Source organism: Marmota marmota, unplaced genomic scaffold (genome assembly GCF_001458135.2).
Source record: "Marmota marmota marmota unplaced genomic scaffold, marMar, whole genome shotgun sequence".
Classification (NCBI taxonomy): Eukaryota; Metazoa; Chordata; class Mammalia; order Rodentia; family Sciuridae; genus Marmota; species Marmota marmota.
The window spans coordinates 2,506,694-2,523,516 of NW_026000080.1; the positions used below are offsets into that span (position 1 = coordinate 2,506,694).

Here is a 16,823-nt window from a genome sequence, read left to right on the forward strand (position 1 = left end):
GTATGGAGATTCCTGGGAAAGCTGGGAATGGAACCAACATTTGACCCAGCTATTGCCCTTCTCGGACTATTCCTTGAAGACCTTAAAAGAGCGTACCATAGGGATACTGCCATATCGATGTTCATAGCAGCACAATTCACAATAGCCAGACTGTGGAACCAACCTAGATGCCCTTCAATAGATAAATGGATAAAAAAAATGTGGCATTTATACACAATGGAGTATTATGCAGCACTAAAAAATGACAAAATCATAGAATTTGCAGGGAAATGGATGGCAGTAGAGCAGATTATGCTAAGTGAAGCTAGCCAATCCCTAAAAAACAAATGCCAAATGTCTTCTTTGATATAAGGAGAGCAACTAAGAACAGAGCAGGGAGGAAGAACATGAGGAAAAGATTAACATTAAACAGAGACGAGAAGTGGGAGGGAAAGGGGGAAAGAAGGGAAATTGCATGGAAATGGAAGGAGACCCTCATTGTTATACAAAATTACATATAAGAGGTTGTGAGGGGAAAGGGGAAAAAAAAACAAGGGAGAGAATTAAATTACAGTAGATGGGGTAGAGAGAGAAGATGGGAGGGGAGGGGAGGGGGGATAGTAGAGGATAGGAAAGGTAGCAGAATACAACAGTCACTAATATGGCATTATGTAAAAATGTGGATGTGTAACCGATGTGATTCTGCAATCTGTATTTGGGGTAAAAATGGGAGTTCATAACCCACTTGAATCAAATGTATGAAAGATGATATGTCATGAGCTTTGTAATGTTTTGAACAACCAATTAAAAAAAAAAGAAATTTTCTCTTGATCAGTAACTGGCATCATGGTTCTCTCCATCTGGTTTTCATGGAATTTACATGTGATTGGTTAACAGATGTGGAGAACTAGAAAACTGAAATCTAAAAACTGTGACTTAGAAAACATTTGTTAATTCTGCTGTCAAAATTTCTGAAACATATCGACACTAGATTGTATAACTTTACATGGATTATCTAGATTGTGGTTCACAAAAATTCTATAAGGTAGAAACTCAACTGGTCACCATTTTGCCAGGAATAAGCACAGACAGGGTGGGTCACTTGTTTAACATACACCTGGCAAAAAACAAAAACAAAAGACAGAGGAGCCAGGATTTGAACCCAAAGACTTTGGCTCCAAGATCTGTCCACTAAAGCTGGGAACAGAAATGCTTACTTAAAATGAGTGGTTTTAGCCAAATTTCCTACCTGATGGTCCGTATTCATTTTGTTTTTTTCCCAGTACAAAGTCAGGGGTGAAATGAATGTACTCTGCTTTCTCTCCACATTCTGTGAACTGCCTGGTGTAGGGTTCATCTCTGCCTGGGAGGGCTGGTGCTGCAACTCTAACATCAGCCTGAGAATGTTTCAAAAGATCATTAAAACATGAAGAACACAAATGATAATATTTAGTTAGAAAGACTCTGGAACAATCAATTTGTGGTAAAATTGGGAAGCATCTGAAAATATACTTTGTTTTTGTTAGAGAAGATTTTGACACTTACTTGTTCATAGCTCTCATGTTTTGGCCTCTTGTATTCAGGACTTCCTTCCCAATTCTTAGGAATTAATATAGAAACATTTTTGAAAAAAAGTCTTTTCTGTGTGGCTTCAAATAAATAGGTAGATGCTGTAGTGACCATGTCCTATTTCAAAGAAAAACAATATGTGAGTATTGCTGAGCAAGAATGGACTGACAGAGCAGGACTTATCTCTGACATCCCTCTCTTCTACCTTTCAACACAAAAGCACTTGTCTGATGAACATTGTCTCTAACCACTGTTCCATTTCTGCAACCTGTCAAACTCAGACTAATGCTTTGTCCTATACATTGAAAGTGTTCTCAGTCTTCTGTTCTCTTACCCCAAAAGACAATTGCTTATGCTTGGTGTTTAGAGGAAATGATTAATTTGAATATGCACCTGGACTTTAGAGTAATTTTCTTTGTCTCAGTACTGTTGTTAGTACTTTCTGGTTCACAGGTTTTGGTTGATTTATGTAATACTCTGAAGTTTAATTACCTCATCTCTTTAACGAACCTTTGCTACACACCTATCTTGATGGTTGTCATAAAGATGGGATGAATTAGAAAATATTCTGCCCATAAGCAGTCTTAAACTGTTTGATATCATTACTAAAAATCCGAGACAAGAACATCTTTAATGGATGAAGCTGAGAAGGACAGTCTGTAGGAATTGGTATGGGGCAGGTTTCCTTCCCTACCATATCCATGGGGAAGCAACATGGTTGGGTGTCAATGGATGGGGTTACAGAGAAACCCATAGTAGTGGTAAATTTTTGATTGTGGAACTGTGGTTCTTCCACCAACCTGAAAATAATATCACCTAATATTTAGTAACATGATCCCAAATTTACAATGCTTAATAAGACAAATTGCCTCTCCACAGAGGGGATATCAATGGGTAAAACACATTTATGGTGATTAATTGGACATGACCAAGCCCCTGAATAATTGTAAAATCCTGAGTAATGAATGGTAATGGCAACTTCTTTATCAGCTCTAAGGACCTCCATTCTCACTGTCATTTTTTTCAGGACAGGTTCCTCTGTGATTCATCCTCCTTTACCATAAGCCTACAAAAGAACTGTTGTTCAGGAATTCAAGGGCTCCTTCCTGGCTTTCTTATGTAAGAGAGTCCAATGTGTTGACTCACCTGTACTGTAAGAAGTCAGCAACCTGATTGTTTCAGAACCATAGGATCAGTCAGAAGGCCAGAGTTCAGAGAACTGAAGGCCCAGTGGACTGGCTAAGAATTAGGAAAACAGGCTTTGGAGAGCTGAAGAGTAGGTGCTGACCTAATTCAGATGAAAGAATTGTCTGTGTTTCCTAAGGATGCTTCTCTTCATTTGTCGCCCCACCCCCACCCCACTTTTTTAGTGGGTGGTGTGATATTTAGGTCTCAGCAGGTTGTCACATTCTGTTCAAATGATGGTTCTCTTTTCATATGGGAAGAAAGTATATTTGTTGGCTCAAATTGAGTTATGGATTGAACAGCATTGCTGTGTATGATTGTGTGAGTCAGGAATTACATAGCTCTAAGGGATTGTGTTTACTTTGGAGTTTCAATGGCCCAAGTGGGCTGTTTTGAATAGTGGTGGACTCTGAGGTTATGGAGGGGAACACTTGCCACCCCCTGGGGTATCCTGAACTAGCTCGTAATTGTTCCCTAAGATTTGGAAGCAGGAGCCCCATAATATTCCTTCTAAATTCTTTCTCAGAGTTCCTACAATAATCTCGTGTTTGCAGAAGTAATTACTCTCACACCAAGAATAAATATTAAAACACAGAAAAAGGAAACTTGAAAATTGAACATCTCAAATATCCATAATAATGGGTTTAAGACCACATTGGTTTATAAGATTTTAGGAAAGAACATGTTGGTTTGAGTTTTTGCCATCCTGTTCAAGCCAGAACTCAAAAACAGGTCTATCAGTCTTCAAAGCTCATGAGCAGGATCTCAGTTCTGATTATATTTAGTGTGACCTGGGAAAAATTTTCTATCTTTTCTGAACACCAGATTTCTTTTCTGTGTAATGTGGATGATAGTATTTCACTCAGTAACTGGATGATCTAAAAATAAGAACTTTGTAGAAAGCTAAGAAAATGCAAGAACCATTGTGAAATCTAGGCATGTCTGCAAGGACTTTAATTTACCATTTAGTTTTCAAAAGAGGACCATGTTAAGAAACTTTTTAAACTCATCAAAGCATTCTATCAAATACTGATTTTTTAGTTCAGAAATGTTTAAAATTGAATGTACAGTTTAGCTCTGTACACTAAGACCTTACAATTAAGGTTTATTTGTGCTATCTGCTCTTCCAGCCCATATTTTCAACTAAAAGGAATTTTTATCTTTTCTGGAATTCACCAGGTACCAATAAACAAACACCTGTATGCTGCAACAAAATTTATAGGGAATGAACAATAAATAGTAGCCACGGAATCACCAAAGAAGACTTTTAAAGATGAAAATGAGGACACAGTCCTGGAAATGAATACAAGGAATGAGTACATGAAGAGGTCAGAGAAAGAGAGAAACAAGTCACATCACCTGTAAGCCCAATCTCTATATTATGTGGTATTTTATGTTGATAGAAAGTTTAGAAAATTGCTATCCTTCATTTAAGATTGGGATCTGTCTCTTCTGTTTGCACTCAGCTAGTGGATTCATATCCTTTACACATTGAGGACTCTCAAATTTTTAGCTGCACACAAATTTTAACCATAAATTCAGTTTCCTGCCTTCTCCACTTGGATGTCTGATAAGCATCTTAATTTCACAATGCTCTAAACTAACTCCAGATCTCCCCATTGCTGACCATTCTCCACTAACAGTTGTTTCTTCCTAATTGATGATAGTTCATCCTTCCTAGTGTTTAGACGAAAGTCTAGAACCTTTCTTGAGTATTACTTTCCTTCCTAAATTCCCCTATCCCACACTCATCTAAACCATCAGGAAATATTGTACATTTTACACTCAGACTATGTTCAGAATCACACACATTAACTATCTCTATCACAATATCTCTTTCCTTGTCACCATCACTGATCACCTGCCACAGCTTCCTACTTGGGTCCTTCTATACCTCTGTGATATTTAAGAATTTACACAGGATGAGTGACAAGTGCCAATCCTCCACCATTTCCATCACCCCACAGTCAGAGCTATCTTAGAACATTTAGAAGAATGCCAACTCCTCTGCTCAAACTTTCCTGTTGATTCACATCTCAGAGTAGTTACCAGAGTCTTTCCAGTGGTCTGGGCTCTGTTTCATCTCCAGTTTCAGCTAGCTACACCCTTCCTCCTATTCATCCACATCTTTTCCTTGGTCACAGCAAGCATACTGTCACCTCCATGCTGTGCCCAATCCACAGGTTGTCAGTGGGCTCTTCCCTCACTCACCTCCATCTCTGCTGAGATGCCACCTCATCGCTGAAGTCTTCCATGATGATCATACATGAAACTAACATGCTCCCCTGATTCTAGTCCCATCCACACTCTGTACTCCCTCTCCTGATTTGGTGTATTCTGAGCAACCTGCTAACATCTGACCTGCTGATTTACTCATTTTTATTAATTAGATCTCAGAAAAGAATACACACTCCATGAGACCAGGGGCCTTTTCCTTTCATTCACTGCTCTTTCCTCTAGCATACCATGAGTTAAACACTTATTTAAAAAGAGATAAGTACAACTACTGATTTACAGAGGAGGACACTGAGGATCAGGGAGGCCCTGTGCCTTATTGTAGGTGTTGTGGTAAGATTGGGAAGAACCCCATCTAGAACCTCCACCTTTCTCTGCACATCCCAACATTCCCCACTGCACCATACTGCTTTTGACCTTCATGGAGCATTCAGAGTTTCTGTAACAATTATTCACCATTAACATTTTTTCTTTTCCATAATTCAAACAGAAGAAATTCCATCTATCTTACCTTTAGTTGTTCAATTAGTTTTCCATCTTCTGGCACACCAGGATCTATAGCAATGACCAGGTCTTCATAACCATTGTCATTCAGCCTCACAAGGGAAGTGTTTGACCTCTGCAGCAGGAATAGGACTAAGAGGGAGACCAAACCTCTGAATAACCCCATTGTTCCTCCCTGGTTCTTCAAAAGGTTTCTTTCATCTTGTGTCTCTCCATCTATATATACCTCTAAAAATTATCAGTGTTGACTTACTGTGGGATGTTGACTGTTTAAAGGTCAATATTACATATATGGGAAAATATTTGACATCAGTTTACGCAACAGTTTTATTGTATGTTACTGTAAAAGTGATCAAGAATCATAATAGAAATCAGATCTTTCTATAAAGTGCACTGCCAATTTTCCTTTAAGATATATTTTTATTCTCCCTAATTTTGGTTAATTTCTTAAATATAGACATAGACTATATTTTATGTGGAGTGGAGTGTGAAAATTCATAAAAATTTTCAGTAAAAGGAGCAGACACTGAAATACTAATGCTGCTCTTCAGTATTACAGAGCAACTGAATTATTTAGGTTATTTATCATCAAGGAATAATAGTGTAAATAATGGAAGAAAATATAAGATCACTAAATATAAATAACCACAAATTAGTAAAATACATTTGAAATCCAAATTAAAGAACTTAAATTTTAATTATAAAGACTTTCATAATTAAAGATTTGATAAAGTCAAGTTATTAGCATGAAATTTAAAAATCCTGTCCAGTAAAGAATGAAAAGAATTTGTTTTGATCCAAGCATACAAAAAAGACCTGGTACTTTGCTGATTACTTAATTACAGGGAAAATAATATTAATTATAAATATTTATTTATTCTTTACCAAAGGTGCAGATTCATTCTCTTCATCCTCATGACAATTCTCTAAAGTAAATATATACACTATCTTATGTATGGAGAATCTGAGGCGTATAGAGTTTAAAACTTGTTAAGATCACACAGCCAGTGAATTTCAGAAGCAGGATCTAAACCTGGCATTCTTATACCATTAATCACTCCATAATGAGGCAATGTAGTTTTATGAGGCAAATAATACAGTAATTTTTTTTTTAAATAGGAGAAAAGAGGTCAGGTTAGGAGTTATGATGATAAATCCAGAAGTCTTGTCCTAAAGTAGAAGGAGCTAGAATATATCAGAACCCGCAAAAAGACTGAAATAGACTACCTTCAATAGTTCAGATACAGGATACTGTGTTGGATTGTTGGTCACATTCCCAAGATAGAGGCTTTGTCATGTATGCCCAGACTTTTACTTCTCAGGTGGCTCCTGTGCCCTCCTTCCATCCCCTTGGGAATCTGGCAGGATAATTTTACATTCATAGAATTACTGTGTTGTAGAAGATTCTGGTCAGAGCTGTTGCAGTGGCAACTCCAGGGAAACTTTGAAGTAGGTAGAGGATGGGGTATTAACAAATACATCTTATGCATTCTTTCCCTGGTCCTTTCCTGAGCTGCCTTCCAATTATTCCACAAATCTCTCTCAACTTACTTCAAGCAAACCAGGTTCATTCTGAGCCTCAGGAGTTGGTGCTTAGGAAATTGTTTCCACCAGTGGATTGACTGAATTACTAAATGACTTATCATATAAGCCCAAAATAACAACACATCACAATGCCTCAACAGAAGCTTATCCAAGGTCTTTAAAACACTGGAGACACCTGGAGGACTTGAATTCTCTCCAATGTTTAGTGGATTAATTTATTTGAGGAGGTACTATTTCCTCCTCAATAAATGTGAGAAAGTCTTTGTAACATGTTTGGAAGGGAGAGACTTCCTCTTTGCCAAAGTTGATGGAGAAATCTCCCTCCGAGCACCGGCCCTGAGCATATGAAGCCTGGTGAATACTTATAATAGGCCCCTTCTACTGATTCCTCATATCACAGGAAACTTGGAATTGGACTTCACCTATGCTCCATCCATCTCCCTGGTAGAGAGGGAAGTGGGGAGCTGCTCCAGTGCCCTCAGAGGCATCCCTGCTCATGACTAGTCCACTTTTCACATATTCCTGAGTGGCTGGTCTAGCTACAAGCCCACTGTCTCCATAATGTAGGAGTATTTTAGGTTGTTTGAAATGGTTTGTTCCCTTGCTTTTTAATATTGTTTGTCTGTCTACCCTCTATCTGAATGTATCTGAAGCAGCAGAGTTTCTACACTATAAACTTATAGTGTCCCTTTTGGTTTCTAGTACCTCACAGTTTAGGGGGAGCCAAGTAATACAGCAACCTATGTAAACAATACATAGCAATAAACTAAGTGCTTTGTTCCTATTATGACATCTATAATGTTAATTTTCACAATAAACAGAAATGGTAGGATCATTGATTTCCATCAGTAAGTGATCATGTATTATATATCTGGCATAAAATCACACCATAGGTGTTATCTCTGGCTTCTGTAGTATTACTTAGAACTACAGCCTTACTGGTGTGGTCTGGCATCATATACACCAATTAGCACTAAGATGTTAAGAATAGAGTTAATTAAGAGGAATGATGAAGGCATGGGAGGGCAGAAAAAAGTTCGAAATTTCAATAGGCGAATGTGGAAAGTGCAAAAGTGATGTAGAACATGAAAATTAGGTGGAGGGATGAGGGAGAAATAAAAGTAAAAAATTAAAAGAAGAATAAGAAAAAAACAATAGAACTTGACTGTTAGCAAGAGAAGAGGGAGAAAGAGAGACAAGAGGAACAGAATTTTGAAAAAGACAATACAACACAAAATCAAAATACACTAATCAAATACCCTAACCCTCGGCAGAGCAAGGAAAAATGACTAACTTCAAATGCAAGAAATGAAAAAACAGAAACAAATATGTATATGTATAAATATCCATGAATTATTCAGCATGCTAAGAAAAAAATTCCAAAATACAACAACAACAAAAAAGAAATGTTTCAAAATTAAGGGACTGTTTACATTGCAGTGGACAAAAAAGTCAATGAGAATATATGTTCCCCGTCTGTACCCAACTGTCAACAGTCTTTCTTTCCATTTCTTCCATGTGGCTTTTAATTTTTTTCTTCCATCTGAAGCTCTATTTTAATTTACCTCTCTACCATAGCACTTAGTCTGGTAAATAGCAGAATGTCTGGTAAATAGCAGGATTCAATATGTCAGTTCACTGATGGGCAGATAGTCCTCAGTGCTAAGTTCCCTGAACTTCAGAGTTAGTAAGACAAACGTTCTAAACATGAGAGCTGCCATGAATTCAGCACTAGGTACATATAGGAACAGGGCCTAAACTCTGCCATTATTTAATGGAATCCACAAAATACTTGGAGGTTGGCACAATTGTCCCAGTTTGCAGATTACAATACTGTAAGTCTGAATCCAAAGTGTTCTTTTAAATTTTTAAAAACATTTTTAGTGTCATATGTACAAGGTTTAAAATATAAAATAGTTCTATAATACTTATAATAGAATTTAACAATTACTCTACAAATAAAGCCTCTCTTAGCTTCAAACATACTAATTCTTCTAATTTCCACTTCTTTATACTGTACTTCACAGTCAAGATTCTGAAAGAATCTTTGTTTACTCTCTTTATTATTTCTTTGTGAGAATTGCATTTATTAAGTTCACTGATCACTTTGTGTTGCTAAATTCACTGTCCATTTCTCAGCATTAATCGCAACAGTCACTTGCTCTTTTGTGCTTGCTTCCTGTTCTGCCTATGACCCCACACTCTTGGAAAATCGCAGTTGTCTTCAGAAGTCCTTTCTAGCCATTTGTTGTTTTTGTTGGGTGTGGGGATAAGTCAAGGGACAGCTCTTCCTCCCTATTCAATCTCAAAATATATCTATTAGTGTATGAAAATGGCAACTTCAATTCATCTGAAATTGTTTTTCCTTAGGCTCCTTACTGAACCAACAAACAAGCATTATAGAAGATTTACAAGATTGAGATTAAAATGAATACATAGACAATGACACATGACTCTGCAGTACAATAGGGGATTGGGCCAGAAATCTGTAATCAGTGCCACCAGTGTGGAATGAGTGTCACCATGTCACAAGAGCTCATAGCTTCCAGCTTTCTGCCTATTAAAATTACTAGGTTGTAGACAAGGACCACTCACTACCACATGAGGAAATTCCTTGTGATTCCACCATGTGGCATAATTGCATATTTCTGTGATTGTACAGGCTTAGCTCAGGCAACTTGGATGTATCGAAACTGCATCTGGCAGAAACTATGTGATTCTGGGGTAGAACTGGTGAGAAGTTCTATGCTCTGTAGTATTCATAGTGGTTCTGTTTTCCCCATGGAATCTGGACTAATAAAAGGAATTGGCTATTATGCTAATCTGGTGCTGTGGACTAAATTATGCCAAAATTTAGTATCTTAAAACAATAATTGTATTTTCTTCATGATTCTGTTTATTGACTGGGTTTAAATGGGAGTTTCATCAGATCCACTCACACCAGCCTGTGCAGGTCCCAGGCACACAGCATGCGGGGCAGACACCCACCAGAGCCTAGCCTCTGGTGCAGGACCGCCCCTTTTGACCAGTAGACTACCACAGGGAGGTCAAGCCTGGTGGCCCAGAACCATCCACACCAGCCTGCGTAGGACCCAGGCTCACAGGAAGCCCAGTTCATCCCTCCCCGAGTAGGGCAGTCACCCGCCAGACCCTAGCCTCTGGTGGAGGATCACTCCTTCCAGCCAGCAGACTACTGGGGAGGTCAAGCCTGGTGGCCCGGATCCACCCACACCAGCCTGTGTCCATCTCAGGTGCACAGTAGGCCCGGTACACCCCTGGGTGGGGCAGACACCCACCAGAGCATAGCCTCTGGTACAGGACTGCCCCTTCCAACCAACAGACTAAAGAGGGAGGTCAAGCCCAGCGGCACAGATCCACCCACTCCAAAAGCCTGTACTACAGAACATCCTCAGCAAAATATTCCAAGAAGAGAAAATGAAAAACAATGATGAAAATCAGCAGAGGGAGGGATTACACTAAAGGAAAATCTAATTAGAGGAGAAACCAAGTTCCGTTAAGTACCAAGATAAGCAAAAATGGCCGGGAATACAAATCATGTCTCAATAATAACCCTGAATGTTAATGACCTACACTCAGCAATCAAAAGACATAGACTAGCATATTGGATTAAAAAAAAAAAAAAGACCCACCGATATGCTGCCTACCAGAGACTCATCTCATAGAAAGAGACATCCATTGACTGAAGGTGAAGGGTTGGGAAAAATCATACAACTCACATGGACTGTGGAAGCAAGCAAGGATTTTTCTCATATCAAATAAAGTAGACTTCAAATAAAGTCAATCAAAAAGGATAAAGAAGGACACTACATACTGCTCAAGTGAACCATACACCAACAAGACTTAATAGTTATAAACATATATGCCTCAAACAATGGAGCAGCTTTGTTCATCAAACAAACTCTTCTCAAGTTCAAGAGTCAAATAGACCACAACACAATAATTTTGGGGAAATTTAACATAACTCTTTCACCACTGACTAGATCTTCCAAACAAAAACTGAACAAAGAAACTATAGAACTCAATAATACAATCAATAACATAGACTTAACTGACATGTACAGAATATTTCATCCTTTAATGAATGAATACACTTTTTTTCTCAGCATCACATGGATCCTTCTCTAAAATAGACCATATACTATGCCACAAAGCAACTCTTAGCAAATATAAAAAAGTAAATATACTACCCTTCATTCTATCAGATCATAATGGAATTAAATTAAAAATCAATGGTAAATAAGAAATAAAATCCACTCCAACACCTGGAGACTAAATAATATGCTACTGGAATGAACAATGGGTTACAGAAGATATCAGGGAGGAGATTAAAAAATTTTTAGATGTGAATGAGAACACAGATACAATATATCGAAATCTCTGGGACATTATAAAAGCAGTTCTAAGAGGAAAGTTCATTGCATGGAGTTTATTCCTTAAAAGAAGAAAAAGTCAACAAATAAATGACTTAACATTACATTTCAAAGCCATAGAAAAAGAAGAACGAATCAACACCAAAAGCAGCAGAAGACAGGAAATAATTAAAATCAGAGCTGAAATCAATGAAATAGAAACAAAAGAAACAATGAAAAAATTGACAAAATAAAATTGACAGACCCTTAGTCATGCTAAGGAAGAGAAGGTGAGAGAAAACTCAAATCACTAACATACATGATTAAAAAGGAAATATCACAACAGACACTACAGAAATATAGACAATAATTAGAAATTATTTTGAAAACTTGTACTCTAATAAAATAGAAAATATCAAAGGCATTGAAAAATTTCTAGAGTCATATGATTTGCCCAAATTGAATCAGGGTGATATACACAATTTAAACAAATCAATTTCAAGTGATGAAATAGAAGACACCATCAAAATTCTACCAACCAAGAAAAGCCCAGGACGAGACAGATACACAGCTGAGTACTACAAGACCTTTAAAGAAGAACTAATACCAACACTCTTCAATTTATTTCAGGAAATAGAAAAAGAGGCAGCACTTCCAAACTCATTCTATGAGGCCAATATCACTCTGATTCCAAAACCAGGCAAAGACACATCAAAAAAAGAAAACTTCAAATGAACATAGATGCAAAAAATTCTCAATAAAATTCTGGCAAATCAAATACAAAGACATATAAAAGACTGTGCACCACCATCAAGTGGGATTCATCCCAGGAATGCAAGGTTGGTTCAACAAATGGAAATCAATAAATGTAAATCATCATACCAATAGACTTAAAGATAAGAATCATATGATCGTGTCAATAGATGCAGAAAAAGCATTTAACAAAATACAGCACCCCTTTATGTTCAAAACACTAGAAAAACTAGGGATAACAGGAACATATCTCAACATAATAAAGGCTATCTATGCTAAGCCCCAGGCCAACATCATTCTAAATGAAGAAAAATTGAAGGCATTCCCTCTAAAACCTGGAATAAGCCAGGAATGCCCTCTTTCACCACTTCTATTTAACATAGTTATTGAAACAGTAGCCAGAGCAATTAGACAGACAAAAGAAATTAATGGGATACACATAGATAAAGAACTCAAATTGGCACTATTTGCTGATGATATGATTCTATACCTAGAAGACCCTAAAAGTTCTACCAGAAAACTTCAGGAACTAGTAACTGAATTCAGCAAAGTAGTAGGATATAAAATCAACACCCATAAATCAAAGGCATTTCTGTATATCAGTGACAAATCCTCAGATAGGGAAATGAGGAAAACTATCCCATTTACAATAGCCTCAAAAAAAATAAACTTGGGAATCACCTTAATGAAAGAGGTGAAAGATCTATATAATGAAAATTACAGAACCCTAAAAAGAGAAATCAAAGAAGACCTTAGAAGATGGAAAGATCTACCTTGCTCTTGGATAGGCAGAATTAATATTATCAAAACAATCGTACTACCAAAAGCACTATGGAGATTTAATGCAATTCTGATCAAAATCCCAGTGGCATTCCTCATAGAAATAGAAAAAGCAATCATGAAATTCATCTGGAAAAATAAGAGACCCAGAATAGATAAAGCAATTCCTAGCAGCAAGAGTGAAGCAGGTGGCATCACTATACCAGATCTTAAACTATACTACAGAGCAATAATAACAGAAACAGCATGTTATTGGCACCAAATTAGACTGGTAGACCAATGGTACAGAATAGAGGACACAGAGACTAACTCACAAAATTACAATTATCTTATATTAGACAAAGGTGCCAAAAACAAGCACTGAAGAAAAGATAGCCTCTTCAACAAATGGTGCGGAGAAAACTGGAAATCCATATGCAACAAAATGAAATTAAATCACTATCTCTCATAATACACAAACTCAACTCAAAATGGACCAAGGACTTAGGAATACAACCAGAGACCCTGCATCTAATAGAAAAAGTAGCCCCTAATCTCCGTCATATGGGATTAGGCCCCAACTTCCTTAATAAGACTCCTATTGTGCAAGAATTAAAACCAAGAATCAATAAATGGGATGGACTCAAACTAAAAAGTTTCTTCTCAACAAAAGAAACAATCTTTGAGGTGAATAGAGAGCCTACATCTTAGGAGCAAACCTTTAGTCCTCACACATCAGATAGAGCACTAATCCTAGGATATATAAAGAACTCAAAAAGCTAAGCACCAAAACAAAATACAAACAAACATAAAAACCCAAATAGCCCAATTAATAAATGGGCCAAGGACCTGAACACACACTTCTCAGAAGATGATATACAATCAATCAACAAATATATGAGAAAATGTTCATCATCACTAGCAATTAGAGAAATGGAAATCAAAACCACTCTAAGGTTTCATCTCACTCCAGTAAGAATGGCAGCTATTATGTATACAAATAACAATAAATGTTGGCGAGGATGTGGGGGAAAAGGTACACTCATACACTGCTGGCGGGAATGCAAATTGGTGCAGCCAATATGGAAAGCAGTATGGAGATTTCTTGGAAAATTTGGAATGGAGCCACCATTTGATCCAACTAGCCCTCTCCTCAGTCTATACCCAAAGGACTTAAAAACAACATACTACAGGGACACAGCCACATCAATGTTTATAGCAGCACAATTCACAATAGCTAAACTGTGGAACCAACCTAGATGCCCTTCAATAGGTGAATGGATTAAAAAAATGTGGCATATATACACAATGGAATATTACTCAGCAATAAAAGAGAATAAAATCATCACATTTGCAGGTAAATGGATAGAGTTGGAGAAGATAATGCTAATCGAAGTTAGCCAATCCCAAAATAACAAATGTCGAAATGTTTTCTTTGATATAATGAGGCTGATTCATAGTGGGATAGGGAGCAGGAGCATGGGAGGAATAGACAAACTCTAGATAGGGCAGAGGGCTTGTAGGGGAAGGGTGGGGGCATAGGGTTATAAATTTTGGTGGAATGTGATGGGCATTATTTTCCAAAGACATGAATTGGTGTGAATGTACTATGCATACAACCAGAGATATGAAAAATTATGCTCTATATGTGTAATAAGAATTGTAATGCATTCTGCTGTCATATATAAATAAAAAATAAAATAAAAAATAAATGGGAGGTTCATTTGCTGGTTATTCTTGAAGTTTAATGACTACAAATGGAAAAACATCTAGAGGCTTGTGCAGTCCTCTGAGGGCAGGTATTTATATTGTAACACTGTGACTGGCCAGCTTCAGGGCATCATCCACTTGGATGGCTACTGCTACAGGTTTTTTCTATTCAGGAACCCTTCAGATAGCTGATTCTCTGAGGTTGGTACAGAAGCTGCTCCTTCTCACATAGGGGTGACTGTCTTCGTTACTGGGAAACTTAGATTTACTTTGTTTCTAGATTCCTAATCAGAGATGATGGGCCTATGGATCCCTACCCAAATCTGAATCTTTTTCTTGATTATGGAGACCAACCATGAGATCATGAAGGGTGCTTTATAGTTTTAATGGATCATATAGAGACCTTACACAACTGGTGCTATTGCTAGTTTTTCCTGCAGCATAGGTAGGGCTGGCTTTGTGGGTATGGGGTCCATGCAGTTGTTTAGAGCTTTGTGCTTAGAAGGCTCTGAACTTGGTTTCACTGTTTTTGTCATTACTTGAAATTTTGCTGTTGTCTTGAAATTCTCAATAATTTTTAAGCAGAGGCCTCTTGTTTTTATTTTGTACTGGGAAACATAAGTTATTTTCCTGTCCTGACTATAATAATAACAACAATCATTCTGTTTTCTTATTCTTGCTAATTAACAACCCATTACTTAAGCAGATCTGATAATAGAACTAAATCAGAGCCTGATCTTGGAGGGAATAGCCCAGGACAGGGACCCACCTGAGCCTAGTAATTGTACTGTCATATTAGAGAGGGAAATAACCATGTTGATAGACTTTGCCTTCAGAGCTATCAGGTGGCTGGGTAGGAAGGAAAATGGGAAAAGTCTGATTATTACATAATATCACAATTTCTAACACAGAATATCATACCTTCATTCCTCTCTTTGTAAAAGTCCAGGGGTCCAACACTCCTTTCCTACATTTTCTCCACATTGACCTGTATCTCCCTAGTCATTAGAACGGGTTGAATAGATGCTAACCTTCCAGAAGAATTCCCAGTGCAATAGCTGTTCTTTCTCAACGGCATAGCTCCTGTTATGGTTTGGATGTGAGGTGATCCCCAAAAGCTTACATGTGAGACAATGCAAGAAGGTTCAGAGGAGAAATGGTTGGCTTTTGAGAATCATAACCCAATCAGTGAATTAATCTCCTGATAGTTACCTGAGTGGTAACTAAAGTGATAGGGTGTGGGTGGGGGAGGTAGGAATTGGGGGTGTGGCTTTGGGTATATATTTGTATCTGGCAACTGGAGACTGCTCTTTGATTCCCTCTGCCACACACTCAGCCTCAATGTTCAGCCTCACCTTGAGCCCTGAAGAATGGAGCCTGCTGCCCAGGGACTGAGACATCTGAAACTGTGATGCCCTAAATAAACTTTTCCTCAGCTACAGTTGTTCTGGTTGGGTCCTTGCATCACATGGGCAAAAAAGCTGACTAAAACAGTTCCCATGTGCCCTGCTGCACAACTCATTTTCCTCTTAATGCCATTAGAGTAAATCAAACCTTTTCAGTAATCAGGAGACTTCTGCCTATTTTATCCTCCCTTGATCTTTTGTACCCAATTTAAATCAAAGGCCCTTCTTTTGTCATCCTTGTTAATCAGACCAAATAAATTATGCCAGGTCAGAAAGTCTAGTTGATGTTCAAAGATTGTTAGGAGTGACTCCTGGATTCAGCTTATATGACTTTCATTTTAGTTAGCTTCCACATCAGCAAATAATTCTTGCCAAAGCTATGTGAGATAAGGATGTAAATGAATGGATATGACCTTAGTTTCTCTCAAGTTCCTCTGGTTGCCGAATTATGGCAGTAAAACTCAATGTGCAATGTGAGAAAAACATCAGTTGGGCGATAAGGAAACTATTCTTGTAAATGTGGACTCATGATAGGCTTCTGAATATGTGGAACCTGCCCTTCTCAGCCTACATTGTCACTTTCATTGGTTTTATTCATCAATATGTTTTCAACTCCTAGGCTGTGACTCTGAGTGATGAATGAAAATGTTTTTAATGTATTTTATTTTCTTTTTCTGAAAACAAAGTCAATATACAGTAGCTTCAATAATTCCTATGAAAAAAGAAATAGTACATGGGTAGGCATGGCTTTTTAAGGAAAAAGATATATATATATATATATATATATATATATATATATATATATATA

The 16,823-nt window shown here is 37.5% G+C and overlaps 1 protein-coding gene across 2 annotated transcripts in view; it reads right to left on the bottom strand.

The window, feature by feature from the left end:
• LOC107158269 (calcium-activated chloride channel regulator 4-like) overlaps positions 1-5,638 on the bottom strand; it is a 31,208-nt gene extending 25,570 nt beyond the window's left edge. For both annotated transcript variants that reach the window (XM_015504731.2, XM_015504732.2), the window contains exons 1-3: positions 5,480-5,638; positions 1,525-1,665; positions 1,229-1,376 (exon numbers count right to left, since the gene is read on the bottom strand). In XM_015504731.2, the coding sequence (XP_015360217.1) occupies positions 1,229-1,376; positions 1,525-1,665; positions 5,480-5,638 (448 nt within the window). The remainder of the gene's footprint in view (positions 1-1,228; positions 1,377-1,524; positions 1,666-5,479) is intronic.
• Between the last annotated feature and the right edge of the window lie 11,185 nt (positions 5,639-16,823).